Source organism: Capra hircus, chromosome 18 (genome assembly GCF_001704415.2).
Source record: "Capra hircus breed San Clemente chromosome 18, ASM170441v1, whole genome shotgun sequence".
In the NCBI taxonomy this organism is placed as follows: domain Eukaryota; kingdom Metazoa; phylum Chordata; class Mammalia; order Artiodactyla; family Bovidae; genus Capra; species Capra hircus.
In genome coordinates, this window is record NC_030825.1 from 63,920,220 (window position 1) to 63,933,248 (window position 13,029).

At 56.4% G+C, this 13,029-nt stretch overlaps 2 protein-coding genes across 3 annotated transcripts in view; one reads left to right on the forward strand and one right to left on the reverse strand.

Moving 5' to 3' along the window:
- Window positions 1-7,461, forward strand: TMEM150B (transmembrane protein 150B). Its single transcript, XM_005692952.3, has 7 exons — window positions 1-542; window positions 886-961; window positions 1,775-1,834; window positions 1,905-1,972; window positions 2,145-2,272; window positions 4,066-4,249; window positions 6,836-7,461. The coding sequence occupies exons 2-7, from the start codon at window positions 894-896 to the stop codon at window positions 7,033-7,035; spliced, it is 708 nt and encodes a 235-aa protein (XP_005693009.1). The 5' UTR covers window positions 1-542; window positions 886-893; the 3' UTR covers window positions 7,036-7,461.
- Window positions 7,146-13,029, reverse strand: part of BRSK1 (BR serine/threonine kinase 1) — a 21,020-nt gene continuing 15,136 nt past the window's right edge. The window contains exons 17-19 of one of the 2 annotated variants that reach the window (XM_018063079.1): window positions 12,287-12,482; window positions 9,163-9,252; window positions 7,146-7,830 (exon numbers count right to left, since the gene is read on the reverse strand). In XM_018063079.1, coding sequence (XP_017918568.1) covers window positions 7,673-7,830; window positions 9,163-9,252; window positions 12,287-12,482 — 444 coding nt within the window. In that variant the 3' untranslated portion in view covers window positions 7,146-7,672. The remainder of the gene's footprint in view (window positions 7,831-9,162; window positions 9,253-12,286; window positions 12,483-13,029) is intronic. The other variant, XM_018063078.1, reaches the window with a different exon arrangement.

Here is a 13,029-nt window from a genome sequence, read left to right on the forward strand (position 1 = left end):
GGAACTGGGAGGCCAGTGCGGGCAGGATCCGGGCACCAGGGTCCCGGCCCGCTCCCGCCGCGTCCAGGCAGAAACGGCACCCGGCAGAGTGGGCACCCGTAGGTCTGGGTTCTCACTCCCCAAGGAGGTACCAACAGGGAGGCTAGACCGCAGGGGGCTAGAAACAATGGCACGTGCTCTTGAAGAGGCCAGAGGCCCGGGCTTCTGGGTCCCCTAGGGAGGAAGGGTGCACAGAGCTGGAGGCTCAGATTTCTGGGTTTTGGGGAGGACTCCCCATCTGGGAGTCTGAACGCTGAAGCTAGAAAGCTGAAGGAGGGAAGCTGGAGGGCCCGCTCCGTTCCGAGACCGAAACTGCAGTTAGTTTGCGGGTGAAGTCCCTGGACGGCGGAGGTCACCCTCTTGACCTGCCAGTGTCCTGCTGGCGTTCGATCGTGGACTTTGGCTCTGCCGGGGCGCGGACAGTCCCGCCTCCACCGCTCAGCCTTCTTCCCCAAACTCTCACGCGGCCCCAGGACCGAGAGAGCCTGAGAGAGCCTGGACGGGTGAGCGCCTGGCACAGGGGTGCGGGGGCTGGGGGGCAGAGGTTGGCAGTTGAGAAGGGGCTGGAGAGACTCGAGAGCTGGGTGGGGGCAGGACAGCTAAGAGATACTGGGACATCAGGATAAAGGACCGTGTTAAAAAAAAAAAAAAAAAGCGAAAGTGCCCCAAGCACAGAGCTGGTGTTATCATTCTGAACACTTACACACTATTCATGCCTGGGAGCCAAAGAGGGCCTCAAAGACAGTCCCAGAATATGACACACCTAAACCCTTAGGGCTGGCTCCTCACCTGAGACAGACACAGAGGCAGTGTTGACCTCAGTCCCTTCCCTCTCCTCCCCTGCAGACCCCGGCATGTGGGGATACTTGTCTCTGCTGCCCATGTGCCTGGCCTTCTGGGCTATTGCTGGCATCTGGACCGTGTGAGTGTGTGTCTGTGTTCTTCCATTTATTTACTTATGTTAGGCTGTGCTGCGTCCTGGCTGCTGTCCGCGGGCTTTCTCTAGCTGCGGTGAGCAGGGGACTCTTCCTCGTGGTGGCAGCTCTGGCTGCAGAGCGCCGGCTCTAGGTGTTTGGGCTTCAGTAGTTGCAGCAGGCTCAGGAGGTGTGGCGCACCCGCGGGTTTTGTCCCCTGCAGCATGTGGGATCTGCTGGGACCAAAGAGGGAACCCCCCGCGTCCCCAGCATGGGCAGGCAGATGCCCATCCACTGTGCCACCAGGGTACGGACTGTGTGAGTGTTAGAGGCAGGAGATGCCTGCGTCTGAGCCAGGAAGGGCTGAGGGACTGGACCTCTGGGTCTGAGCGGGGAGGGGCTGCGGGTCTGGACCCCTGGGTCTGAGGGGGGAGGGGCCGGGGGGCTGGACCCCCGGGTCTAAGGAGGAGGGGTTGGGGGCCTGGATCCCCAGGTCTGGGGAGGAGGGGCCGGGGAGCTGGACCCCGGGGTCTAAGGAGGAGGGGTTGGGGGCCTGGATCCCCAGGTCTGGGGAGGAGGGACTGGGGTTCTGGACCCCCCGGTCTGAGGGAGGAAGAGTGGGATCTGGACCCCGGGTCTGGAGGAGGGGCTGGGGGCCTGGACCCCCAGGTCTGGGGAGGAGGGGCTGGGGGTCTGGACCCCCGGGTCTGGAGGAGGGGCTGGTCTCTTGGGCCTGAGAGAGAAGGAGCATAGAGCCTGGGTTTGTGCTGGAAAGAAAAGCGTCGTGGCAAGCCCTTGGCTCACCTTGCGCCCCCCACCAGGTTCTCGCTGGCTGTGGTTAACAAGGCGGTGAACCTCACCGACGGCTTCCCCTACATCAGGTAATCACGGCACCGGCGGGGAGGCCGGGGTCGGGAGGGAGCAAGGAGGTGAGCCTTTATCTCCCCCCAGTGTGTGTGGAAACGTGCCCCCCCAGAGCTGCATCTTCAGCCAGGTGCTCAACGTTGGAGCCGCTTCGGGTAAACGCTCTGCGCACCTTTCCTGCGGTGCTAGCCCCACCCAGCCAGGACCGTCGGGGTCCCTGCCTCCTCCGCCCACCCCCAAATCCTGGAGTTGGGCTCCCACCCCTGGACCCACGCCCTACCCCCAAGTCTGGGGCTCCCGTCTCCCACCCACTTCCTCTCCTCCCAGCCGCCTGGATCTGCATTCTCCGTTACTACCAGCTTCGGGACTGGGGCGTCCGAAAGTGGCATAACCAGGTGATCCTGTGGACGGGGCTCCTCTGTGCCTTGGGCACCTCCATAGTGGGCAATTTTCAGGTGAGACGGCGTAGGCCAGCCAGCCGGAGTGTGGAACTACAACTCCCAGCATCCCCCGGGGCGCAGAGTCCTCATCGAGGAGGGCTGCTCCCCGCACGGCCTCCTGGGACTTGTATTTCTCTGTGGCTCTCAGGCCGTGGAGGCAGTGATGAGGTCCGCTCTCTAGCGTAGGAGGCTCTTTGTAGTCATTCCGTGGACCCCTAGGAGTCTGGGGTCATTCGCTGCCGTACCTCTCCGTTTAATGATGAAATTTCTCAGTTCTCTCTCTCTTTTTTTTTTTTTTGGCCGCACCGCTCGGCTTAGCGAAGGATACTAGTTCCCAGACCAATGGAACCCAGACCCTTGGGGGTGACAGCTGGGAGTCATGACCCCTGGACAGCCCTGTGGATGGGTGCTCACTCTGTAGGAGGCCCTAGCTTTGCCTTGTGCTGGGTCGTTTTAATCCATCCCCACAAGAACTCCTGGGAGGTTCTTTTTGGTCAAATGCCAGAGATATTTCTTTATTATCAGGTTCTTGGTGGTCAGAGATGAACCCAGATTCCTTGACTCTTAGAGCCCGCATACTTAACCACGAAGCTCAGCAGGTATTGGGAGAATAAGTAGATGGACGAGTGATAGGAGAAATCTTTCTTATTTACCCCATCATTTTATTTTTCTATTGTGGTTACCTCTGACACCAAACTTCTCTTACCAAAGGGCCAGGGAAGCTACGGTGTTTAGACAAGAGCTGCCTACAACTTAGTAAAAATTCCACATCATATTTGCATAGCAAGTCATTCACTCGCTGATGTATTCCCGTGTTCCTTAGCCTTTCTTTTTCTGCAATCATTGTTGCCCTCCACTCAGAAGCCTTCCTGTTTTTCTTTTCTGGCCACTCCACTTGGCACGCAGGATCTTAGTTCCCCGCCGGGGACTGAACCTGTGCCCCCACTGAAAGAAGTGAAAGTGTTAGTCACTCAGTCCTGTCAGACTCTGTGCGACCCCTTGGACTGTAGCCCGCCAGGCTCCTCTGTCCATGGGGTTCTCCAGGCAAGGCAGATTCTTTACCTTCTAAGCCACCAGGACAGGCCAAGAAGTGCTAAGTCCTAACCAATGAACCACCAGGGAATTCTCCAGAAGCCTCTTTTAGACATTTTCTCCTAATCATCCCTTCACCCATGAAATATTTCATATTAAAATTTTTAGTATAATACAAATGATATCAGTAAAGCACAAACCATTGCAATATTTAAGATTTTTTTTTTCAGCCTCCAGGAACCAATTTTTACCCCCTTAGTGGCAATAATCTGCTCTCTCCCGCCAAGGCTGAGAATGAAGTATTTATTCTCCTAATATTTGTGAGTCTCTACTATGCCTCTCAGGTGGTGCTAGTGGTAAAGAACTCACTTGCCAATGCAGGAGACACAAGAGATGGGGCTTAGATCCCTGGATTGGGAAGATCCCCTGGAGGAGGGCATGGCAATCCACTCCTGTATTCTTGCCTGAAAAATCCCATGGTCAGAGGAGCTTGGTGAGTTACAGTCCATGGGGTCGCAAAGAGTTAGACAGGACTGAAGCCACTTAGGACGCACCATGTGCCAGGCGCTGTTTTAGGGATAGAGGCGCCAGCAGGAAACAGCAACTTTAAATGGGGGGCCCTCGTGGGTGCAGCGGGCAATGAACAGCCAGTGCGCGGAATCAACACGCCTGTCACCGAGTATGGCAGGCAGTCTTCCGGCACAGCTGGTGGAGGTGGGCCCAGCCCCTGGCTCTCCGCACGTCCGCCCCTCAACTCTGCGCCCTCCTCCTCCCAGGAGAAGAATCAGCGGCCCACACACCTGACAGGCGCCTTCCTGGCCTTCTTCGTGGGAATCTTATACTTCTGGCTGCAGCTCTTCCTCTCCTGGCGGATGAAGAACCTGCCCCAGCCTGGGGCTCCCTGGATCGGGCCACTCCGCCTGGTGCTCTGCAGTGCCTGCTTCGTCCTCGAGGTGGCCAGTATCCTTCCCTGGAGTGGGGGTGGCTCTCCGATGGGGTGGGTCTGCCGTGCCGTCCTGGGCGCCCCTTCCTTCCTTAGCCTCGGTCTCCGGTCTCCGTGCGGCGTTACAGAGGATTGTCAGCGAGCCCCGGGTCTGCGGGCGTGCTGCCTGGGTTGGAATCCACCACCTCAATGTACTAGCCGGGGGTGGGTGGCGGACTCCTCTTCTTTCCTAACTTCCTGGTGCTTTGGGTTCCTCATCTATCAAATGAAGGTGATGGTAAGGAATGAGAGGAGTGAAGGAGCATGTGAGGTGCTTAGATGGGTGCCTGGCACAGAACAGGTAAACAGTCAATACTGTGACTGTGCCCTAGTGCTCCGTCGTGTCTGACTCTTTGTGATCCCCGTGGACTGTAGCCCCAGGCTCCTCTGTGCATGGGATTCTCCAGGCAATACCTTCCCGTCCCAGGGGTCGAACCTGCGTCTCTTAGGTATTTGCAGGCCAGGTCTTTACCACCAGCGCCTCCTGGGAAGCCACGCTAGCAGCTTGAAATGGTGGAGGTGGCTGTGGTTTCTCCCCCAGAAACAGATGTGTGTTACAAATTAGAGCTGGTTGTCACACGTTTACCAGCACGCCTCTGGGTAGAACCTCGACTCCAACCCGCTTCTGACTCACCCCAGAACCCACCAGATCGCCGCACCTTTGGGCGAGCCAAACCAGTCTCGGAGCCTCAGTTTCCATATCTGTGGAATGGCCTTGCCTTTATCAGAACAGTGATTGCTACTGATTAGCAGAGTGCCCTGAGGGAGAGCGGGGTCAACCCTGGGGATGGCTGCCCCCTGTGGGGGCGGGTGGGAAGGGGCGGCCGAGAGGTCATTGGCATCCGGAAGAGGCCGGGGGGAACCAGCGAGGCCCTGGGTGGGCTGCCCTCAGTGGATCCCTTCGGAGACTTGGATCCACTTTCCCAGCAAATTGGAGGTGGTGATCCAGTTTCCCAGAGCAGTGGATTGGATCCCGTGAAACGGGCAGGAAGGGCTGGCTCCTGAACTCAGCCTTCTTCAACTGCTGCTGCAGAACTAGCACAGGTCCTCTGCAGGGGTGGGTGAAACTGACCACGAGGTCCAGGCGGCCCCTCTCAAACCCCGCCTGTGCTCATGATCTGTTTGGCTACAGGGTCCTCGTCCGAGGGCCCCAAACATCCCTTGACTGTGGGGGAGGGGGAGATAGGACCGTAAGATGGTCAGCTGCGCGTGGTAGGGGCTGGATGGCCATGGAGGGGTCTGAGACCCGCTGTGCTCTGAGCTGGTCTTGCAGAACTAGCCTGCGTTGGGAGGTTGGTGCAGGGTCGGGGGACTGCCTCTTCATGTACATGGTTGTGAGGGAGCAGGGGGATGGGAGAGGGAAGCTGCCCAGGGGAGGCGATAAAGCTGCTGGCAGGCCGAGGTCAGGCTCTCCAGTGGAAAAGTGAGGGGTTACAGGCTTGGGCTTCTGCCTGAGGGCAACAGGGAGCCCCAGAAAGCTTGTGAGCAGGAGAGGTACACGGTCAGGGCTGGGGTCAGCACTTGTGTTTGGGGGCACACACTTTGTCTGAGGATCAGTGGGGCTAGAGGATGGTACTGGCCTTCCTCACTGTCTAAAAACCCTTGAATGAATGAAATGATGTCTAGTCTGATCTAGGAGGGGTGAGTCAGAGCTGGGTTGGCCGAGGGGAAGAGCACTTCAGTGAGGCGGGCAGTGGTCCCAGAAAATGAGGGGCAACTCTGCCAGGCCGGAGCTGGGGGGGTGTGTCGGCCAGTGGTCACAGAACCATTTTATAAACAGCTGGGACTGCGGAGCTGGAGAAGGGACAAGGCTGGGCAGTAGAGACACCAGACCAGAAAAAGATGAGCAAGACAGACAAGACTTGCGGTGACCAGCTGGCCAGGGGTGGAGATGGGAGGGGGTAAAGGCAATTCCCAAGGGCCTGCTGGGGCACGGGAATGGATGGGGTTGTCATGGAGGTGGGGACACCCGGAAAGAGGAAGAGTTTAGGAAGAAGGCTCTGGAGTGAGTAGGAGGGGCCTGTAAGCCACCGGTGGGGGGAGAAAGTTGCAAGCACAGGCGGCCAGGCGAGGCTAACTGTAGTGTCAGTCGCTGAGTCGTGTCTGACTGTGACCCTGCGGACCCGCCAGGCTCCTCTGTCCGTGGGATTCTCCAGGCAAGAATACTGGAGTGCTTGTCACTCCCTCCTCCAGGAGATCTTCCCAACCCAGGGATTGAACCCGGGTTTCCCACATTGCAGGTGGATTCTTTACCGTCTGAGCCCCCATGAGGCTGGAGGGTATCTTTAGGACACCGTGCGGTGTTGGAGGCAGGAGCATTTTTGAGACAGTGGGAATGCTGCCGCAAACGGGAGGAAAGTGCAATGGGAAATTATTTGGGAAGTGGCTGGAGACAGAGGGGAGACAAGGAGGGCCCCCTTCAGAGTGTCTGGGAGGAGTTGCCGAGGAGGGGGTAGGCTGTCGGGTGAGAGGCGCTGCTCCGGAGCAGGTAGGGTGTGTCGGGGCGGGCGTCCTGCCGGCTCCGGCTCCTCCCTGTGGCCGTGCGCCCTTGACCCTGGCCCCAGTGGTCGTCCTGCACTCCTGGTCTATGCGCTCCATCTCGGCCATCTGCGAGTGGGTCGTCGCCATGCTGCTGTTCATCCTCTTCGGCCTCCTTGCCGTGGACTTCTCCCGCCTGGATGGCTGCACCCTGTGTCTCCAGCCGGACTCTGGCAGCCTCCGCCCCCCGCCGGACTCCCCCACCTCCCTGCACGTCCAGCTGTGAACAGCTGTCCAGCCAGCAGCGTCCTCACACCTCCTGTCCCTGCCATCTGGTTCCGCCCCTGCAGTTGGGGCCACCCAGGAAGCGAGAGGCCAAGGCCAGCCAGCCATCCCTGATCAAGGATATTTATTATTATTATTATTGTTAATTTTTTGTTGTTGCTACCGCCGGCGGAATCAGAGACACGGACGCAGGCAGGATCACGCGAAATCAGAATTCCTTCCGGAGAGCAAATCGGTACAGAAGGTCGTGGGGGCAGAAGGAGAGGACTGGGGGGTGGGGGGCCCAGGAAGGGGGAGTTGGGCACACGAGGACAGACGGCCCCGTCTGTCCGGATCTGCTAAGCCACCCCAACCAGCCCCCATCCCTCCCCCACCCCACCCCGCAGAGAGATTGATCAATAAATAAAATAATAAATTAATCAATAAATAAAATAGAAACGGCTCCCCCACCCGCAGTCCCCCCAGAAACCCCCCCCTCGTTGGGCATGGCCCCCAGAGACCCATCCCCGAAGGGCAGGGCCGGGTGTGTCGTGTCTCCCCCCTCCCCACATATGCCTTGGGGCCTATTTACAGATTCACAGTTGGGGGGCAGGGAAGGGGGGTGGAGGGGGCGCCCCTCCTTCCCCGGCCCCCTGGGGTCAGGGCAGGGGGCTCCCGTTGGTGGCCAGGAGCTTCTTGTCCTTAGGGGGGCCTCGGCGGGGAGAGCTGGTCAGCTCCGGGTCTGGGCGGCCAGGCGCGGGCTGCAGGCTTCGGGGCGGGGTCCCAGCAGGCCGGGTCTGGGCGCCATTCTTCTCGTCTGTGCGGGAGGAAGCGGTCTGGCCTCAGGAAGGGGTGCCAAAGCTCTGGTGGTGAGGGGGCGGGGGGCAGCTGCCAGGGCTCACGCCAGCCACCACGAGGCCTGCCTGCCTGCCCTGCACCAACAGGGCGCAGCCCTCCAGCCCGGGGTCTTGGAGACCAGACCAAGCCCCAGGGAGTCCTGGCGGGCCCACCTCAGGAGACAGCCCCAGAGACTCTGGTTAATGCACTTTGCAAGGGCCCGGATTGTGGCCAAAGTGCCCCCTTCCCTTCGGGACCCTTGGGGAGCCCCCAGCAGGTTGTTCTGGCTCTCCCAGCAGCGCCTGCATGACTGGGGCACCTTTCTGTGGGACCAGACTGGGCCACTGGCCAGACTTGGCCAGGGCTGGTTCCCAGTGGTCAGGCAGCAGTTTCCATAGGGCCCAAAACAAGAGCTGAGGTCCCGTACCAGAGAACACCCCTTAAGAGACACTAACTGCTGGAGGTCTTCCTGCCATAGCAACCCACAGGGCTGCCCCTCCCTGGGGCTCAGTCGGAGGTCCCCGCACTGCCCCACTCCCCTTATAAGGCACGTGTCTCGGACCCCGGGTCCCTGTGGGTCCTACATCGCTGAAGGTGTGCCCTTTAAGGAACTTCGGTTGTCAAGGCCACCTTTCCTCGGCAGCCAGGTCTAGAGAGGTTCAGTGGGCCTTCCTGGCTCCTGGTTGTCCTGGAGAAGCAGACTAACAGGGCAGAATTCCTCTACCTGCCTATTGGGGCGGCCCTCCACTTGGGGTTAGCCCCATTTGTCTGCGTGGGACCTCTGACCTCCAGGGCTGCGTGATAATAAATTGATATTGGAACCACAGAGTTTGTTTGTGACCTTGACCTCCTTGATCCCTGGTGGCTAGGGGACTCCGCTCCCGACGACCAGGGCTGGTGGGCACAGAGAAGCCCCTTCCCCCCGGAGCACAGACCTCGCCCCCTCCCGGGGAGAGGCCCGAGTCCGTGAAAGCCAGGCCCAGCAGGGTCTGAGAGACAGCGACCACCTTGTCCTGGTTTTAGCACTGAGAGTCCTCAGTGTTGGGAACTTCTCTGTCCCCAGCAGAGCAAGATGGCTGGTCACCCTCCTCCAGAACACAGTTCAGGAGCCTCCAGTGGCAGGGAACTCCACCACCTCCAACACAGAGACCGGTGGTCCCCTTAGGGACCCCTGGAGGGCCCCTCCCTCCGTGGCGAGGCCTTCTCAGGCTTGGGAAGGCCTGGTGCCTCGCGGGTGACACAGCCCCTGCAGCACTTGGCCACCGGAAGTGCCCCCTCCGCCCCGCCGCCCTGCCCCCACGGGTGCCCCCACCTGCCAAGGCCTGTACAGACGGCTGGTCGTGTGTGCTCAGCAGTTGGGCCTGGATGGTCTCCACCACCCGCTTGAACCGGCGGCTGGGACCTGTAAGGGCCAGGGCAACAGACCAATGAAGCAAGATCCATATTTTCCGTCAAGAGTGGAAAAAATTCAAACACGACAAATTTTCTCCGCCCATTTGGGCCTCCTCCGCCCTCCTTGGTGTGTATCTATCATGCGCCTGCACTGAGCACACCTGCTTAGGAGGCGACCTTCTTAACCCTGACGATGACCCACGACCCACGACCCACGACCCACTCTGCACCTGGATCGTGCAAACCGTCAGTAACACGCCATTTCCCATAGGGCCCTCTGTCTCACAAACGCATACAGCGGCGCATGGACCGCTCCCGAGCGGAACAGCTCTCAGACTTCCTGAGCGGCTACTCCCGGCTTATAGTGCTGTTCGACTCCAGTAAAATTTTCCTTTTTTTTTCTTCTTTTAAAAGACTTATTTATTTTTGGCTTCACTGGGCCTTCTCTGCTGTGCGTGCCTTTCCTCTAGTTTCAGGGGGCGGGGGCCCCTCTCTAGTTGTGGTCCTCAATGCAGAGGTTTCTTTGGTTGCAGAGCCCGGGCTCAGTAGTTGTGGCAGACTGGCCTACCTGCTCCGCGACAAGTGGGATCCTCCTGGAACAGGGATCGAACCTGTGTCCCGTGCACGGGCAGGCAAATTCTCAACCACTCGACTGCCAGGGAAGTCCCTCCATTTTTTTCTTAAATCAACAGATTCATCTTTTCATCTGCCGTGCTGGCCTAACTGGCCGGATATGACAGGCACCCACCAGAGGGCACCGGGAGTCCGCTGGAACCATGGCTAAGAAGCCCCGACGGGCTTCTCGGTACTTCTCAGGTGTTCTGATGAGTTCTCCTGCTACCTAGCTCTCACTGTTTGAGTGATGATCCTGAAAATTTTATTTGCACTGTTTTCACTTAAGGCTTGAAATCTGAAGGGGCTCCAGTGCATTTCCTAGGTAGGACCTGGGTGTCTGGGCAAGAGGCCCAGGGAAACATAACTGGCTGGGTTTTTGTTAAATTTGACTTAAATTCAAAGTTGAACGAGTTGCTATATGGTCTGAAAAGAAACTTTTGCTAGTGAAATGAGAGACTGAGTTATTCAGCTCTTAATGATACCAGGCAGGGCCCTGTGGGGCTCCTGCGCACAAAGACTTTCTGGGCCCCCATTTCTCTGATTACAGAAGACAGCCTTCATTCAGCCTCCATGGCCTCCCCTGAGTTCCAAGGGGCCGATTCAAGCAGTGGTTAATTAGGGAAGGGAGGCGGTGTGAGACCTGGGAGAAACAAGCAGTCAAGAGCAGCCTTGGGGGCTTCCCCGGTGGTCCAGTGCTTTAGAATCCACCTTACCGGGCAGGGGCCCGTTTGATCCCTGGTCTGGGAGATCCCACACGCTACGGAGCAACTAAGCCTGTGTGCCACAACTACGGCCAGCCCTCGAGCCTGTGCTCCGAAACAAAAGACGCCATCACAGTGAGGAGCCGGAGGACCACAGGCAGCGAGCAACTAGAGAAATCCCATGCACAGCAACAAAGACCCAACACAGCCAAAAAATAGTTTTTAATTAAAAAACTTAAAAAGTCAAAAAAAGTAACCCAGGTAATTCCTTGCTGGATTCAGAAGCAGCACGCAGGCGATTTGCCACAGTGCCCTCAGAAAGTTGCTTAGATCATATTTCATATCTGAATTAGGCTACGAAATTAATAATGGGAAATCGCGCCTCAAAGGCCAAACAGCTCCCATACAGACAGCCACTGATGGGAATACCAGCTGGGCTTATGTATGCTTGCAACTACTTAATTGGGAATTAAAGGAAATCCTGCCCTGAAATGGCCAACATAGGTCTTTTCAGCACCCTAAAACGGATTTTTCACACACAGTTAAAAGCCTGCAGTCTCCTGGACCTCTGCCTGCAGGGTGTACTGGAAACAACAGTGGTAAGAGTTTTTCCCTCTTAAAAATTAGGTTAGCAGGGAAAATATTTGTAGGGCTAGCTTCTTGGATCTTTCAGATTGGAAAAACTTCTAAACTGTAAAATTTTAGAGAGCTCTCATCACATTTTCCTATTTTCATTCGTATGCAGAAGCCCCCAAAGTTTTCCAAATTCCAAGAATGTCTCATTGAGGGATTTCCCCGGTGCTATCAGCGGTTAAGAATCCGCCTGCCAACACAGAGGACACGGGTTCAATCCCTAGTCAGGGAACTAAGATTCCACGTGCATCGGAGCAAGGCCTGAGGCAGGACAGCACAACCAGAGTCCACGTGCAGCAACAAGGATCCCGTGTGTTGCAACTAAAACCTGACAAAGCCACATAAACAAGCACATGAATACTGAAAAGTAATTTTTAAAAATGTAAAAAGTAAACTGAAAATTGAAGGCAAGGTAACTCTGAAAGAGAGAACAAGAGGGAGACAGGTGATCTGAATCCAACCTCTTTTGTAACTGTTGGGTTTTACTTTATTGTAACTGACTCCTGGCTGAAATTTTGAAATGGAAACTATTGGCAGTCTATTGGTGCCTCTGTATGCATCGATATGCGTGTGTTGTAGGTGTGTGTTACGGCCAAAATTAATCTGTAAATGAATTCTATTTATTGGCTTACAGGAAAACAGGCACTTATGTAAATGCTCAGAAAGGGAAAAGAAAATAACCCTAAGGACTTTCAGGTTTGCATGAACTGGGAAACATTCAGGATAGCATGAATACCTGGTACTAAATTTAGGTTAGGTTTGTTGCATTAATTAATACAGACATGTTTTTAGAGTCATCAACATTAAGCATAATATTTTTATTGTATCTAGGCTTCAAATAAATAAGATCTTATTCCTGTCACAAAGTTTGTCAGCAAGAAAAATAACTAGATGTGATGAAACTTTTCAGTAAATAAACTAGACGTAAATAAGTGCCATTAAGTAAACTCTTTTGGAATAACTGTGTTTGGGGGAGGGCTCTCTAAACTAGTCTCTTCAGATTTGATAAGCTGAAACTTTCGAGGACTGCTGCCCTCCACTGCCTCGCGCATCCCGCACACCAGGCTGGGGGCAGCCGCGGCCCAGGACACTTACCCGAGAGGAGCGTGAAGGTGACAGAGTAGATGCCGCCCCCGCTGCTGTCCCGCCTGGGGGAGGGTTCTGGACCCTCCGAGGAGCTGATGTCCACCTGGAAGCGGACGGGCTTCTGGAAGACGGAGGGGCCACCGCTGGCCTTGTACTCAGCCCTGAAGCTGGTCTGTGACAGCACGCTGTGACTGAGGCTGGGGATCTGAGAGGGGCGGGGACAAGAGGAGGGGGTGATTTCAGAGACGCGACTCCAAGGTACAGGTAAGCAGCCCTTGCTCAGCTCTGGCCCAGGAAATACCAATCCCCTGAGCCACCAGGGGGAAAGGATAACAGAAGAGGCACTGGGGGGCCCCACTGCCTGCTGGGATTTGTGGTTTTCTCTATCTTATAAACAGAGCATCAGAAAAATCCCTGAGCTACTGAATCCCATGTTAATATGGACTTTCACATCTGGTGCCAGCCCCAGGCCTGAGGACCACATTAAATAAATTCCTTCCTTCCTCCACAGACCCTGCCCAAAGTCACATCTGTCTCAGAAACGTTAAGCCCATGAGCCCCTAGGGCAAAGAACCACAGGACCCAGTGGACAACCCCAGAGTCCACTAAAAAAAGTATTGGATAGTTCCTTTGTCAATCTCTGATCTGGTGGTAGCGGAATGGCAACTCACTAGTCCTCAGTGGAGGCTAACATGCAGGGAATAGTAATTCTGTCTCCTATTTCTCACTTCCAGGCCGCAGGGCGCTATATA

Excerpts from the sequence above, each read along its gene's own strand:
- TMEM150B (XM_005692952.3), top strand. The coding sequence starts at position 894 with ATGTGGGGATACTTGTCTCTGCTGCCCATGTGCCTGGCCTTCTGGGCT. Across the intron at positions 962-1,774 it reads ATTGCTGGCATCTGGACCGT|GTTCTCGCTGGCTGTGGTTA; the intron begins GTGAGTGTGTGT and ends GCCCCCCACCAG. Across the intron at positions 1,973-2,144 it reads CAACGTTGGAGCCGCTTCGG|CCGCCTGGATCTGCATTCTC; the intron begins GTAAACGCTCTG and ends CTCTCCTCCCAG.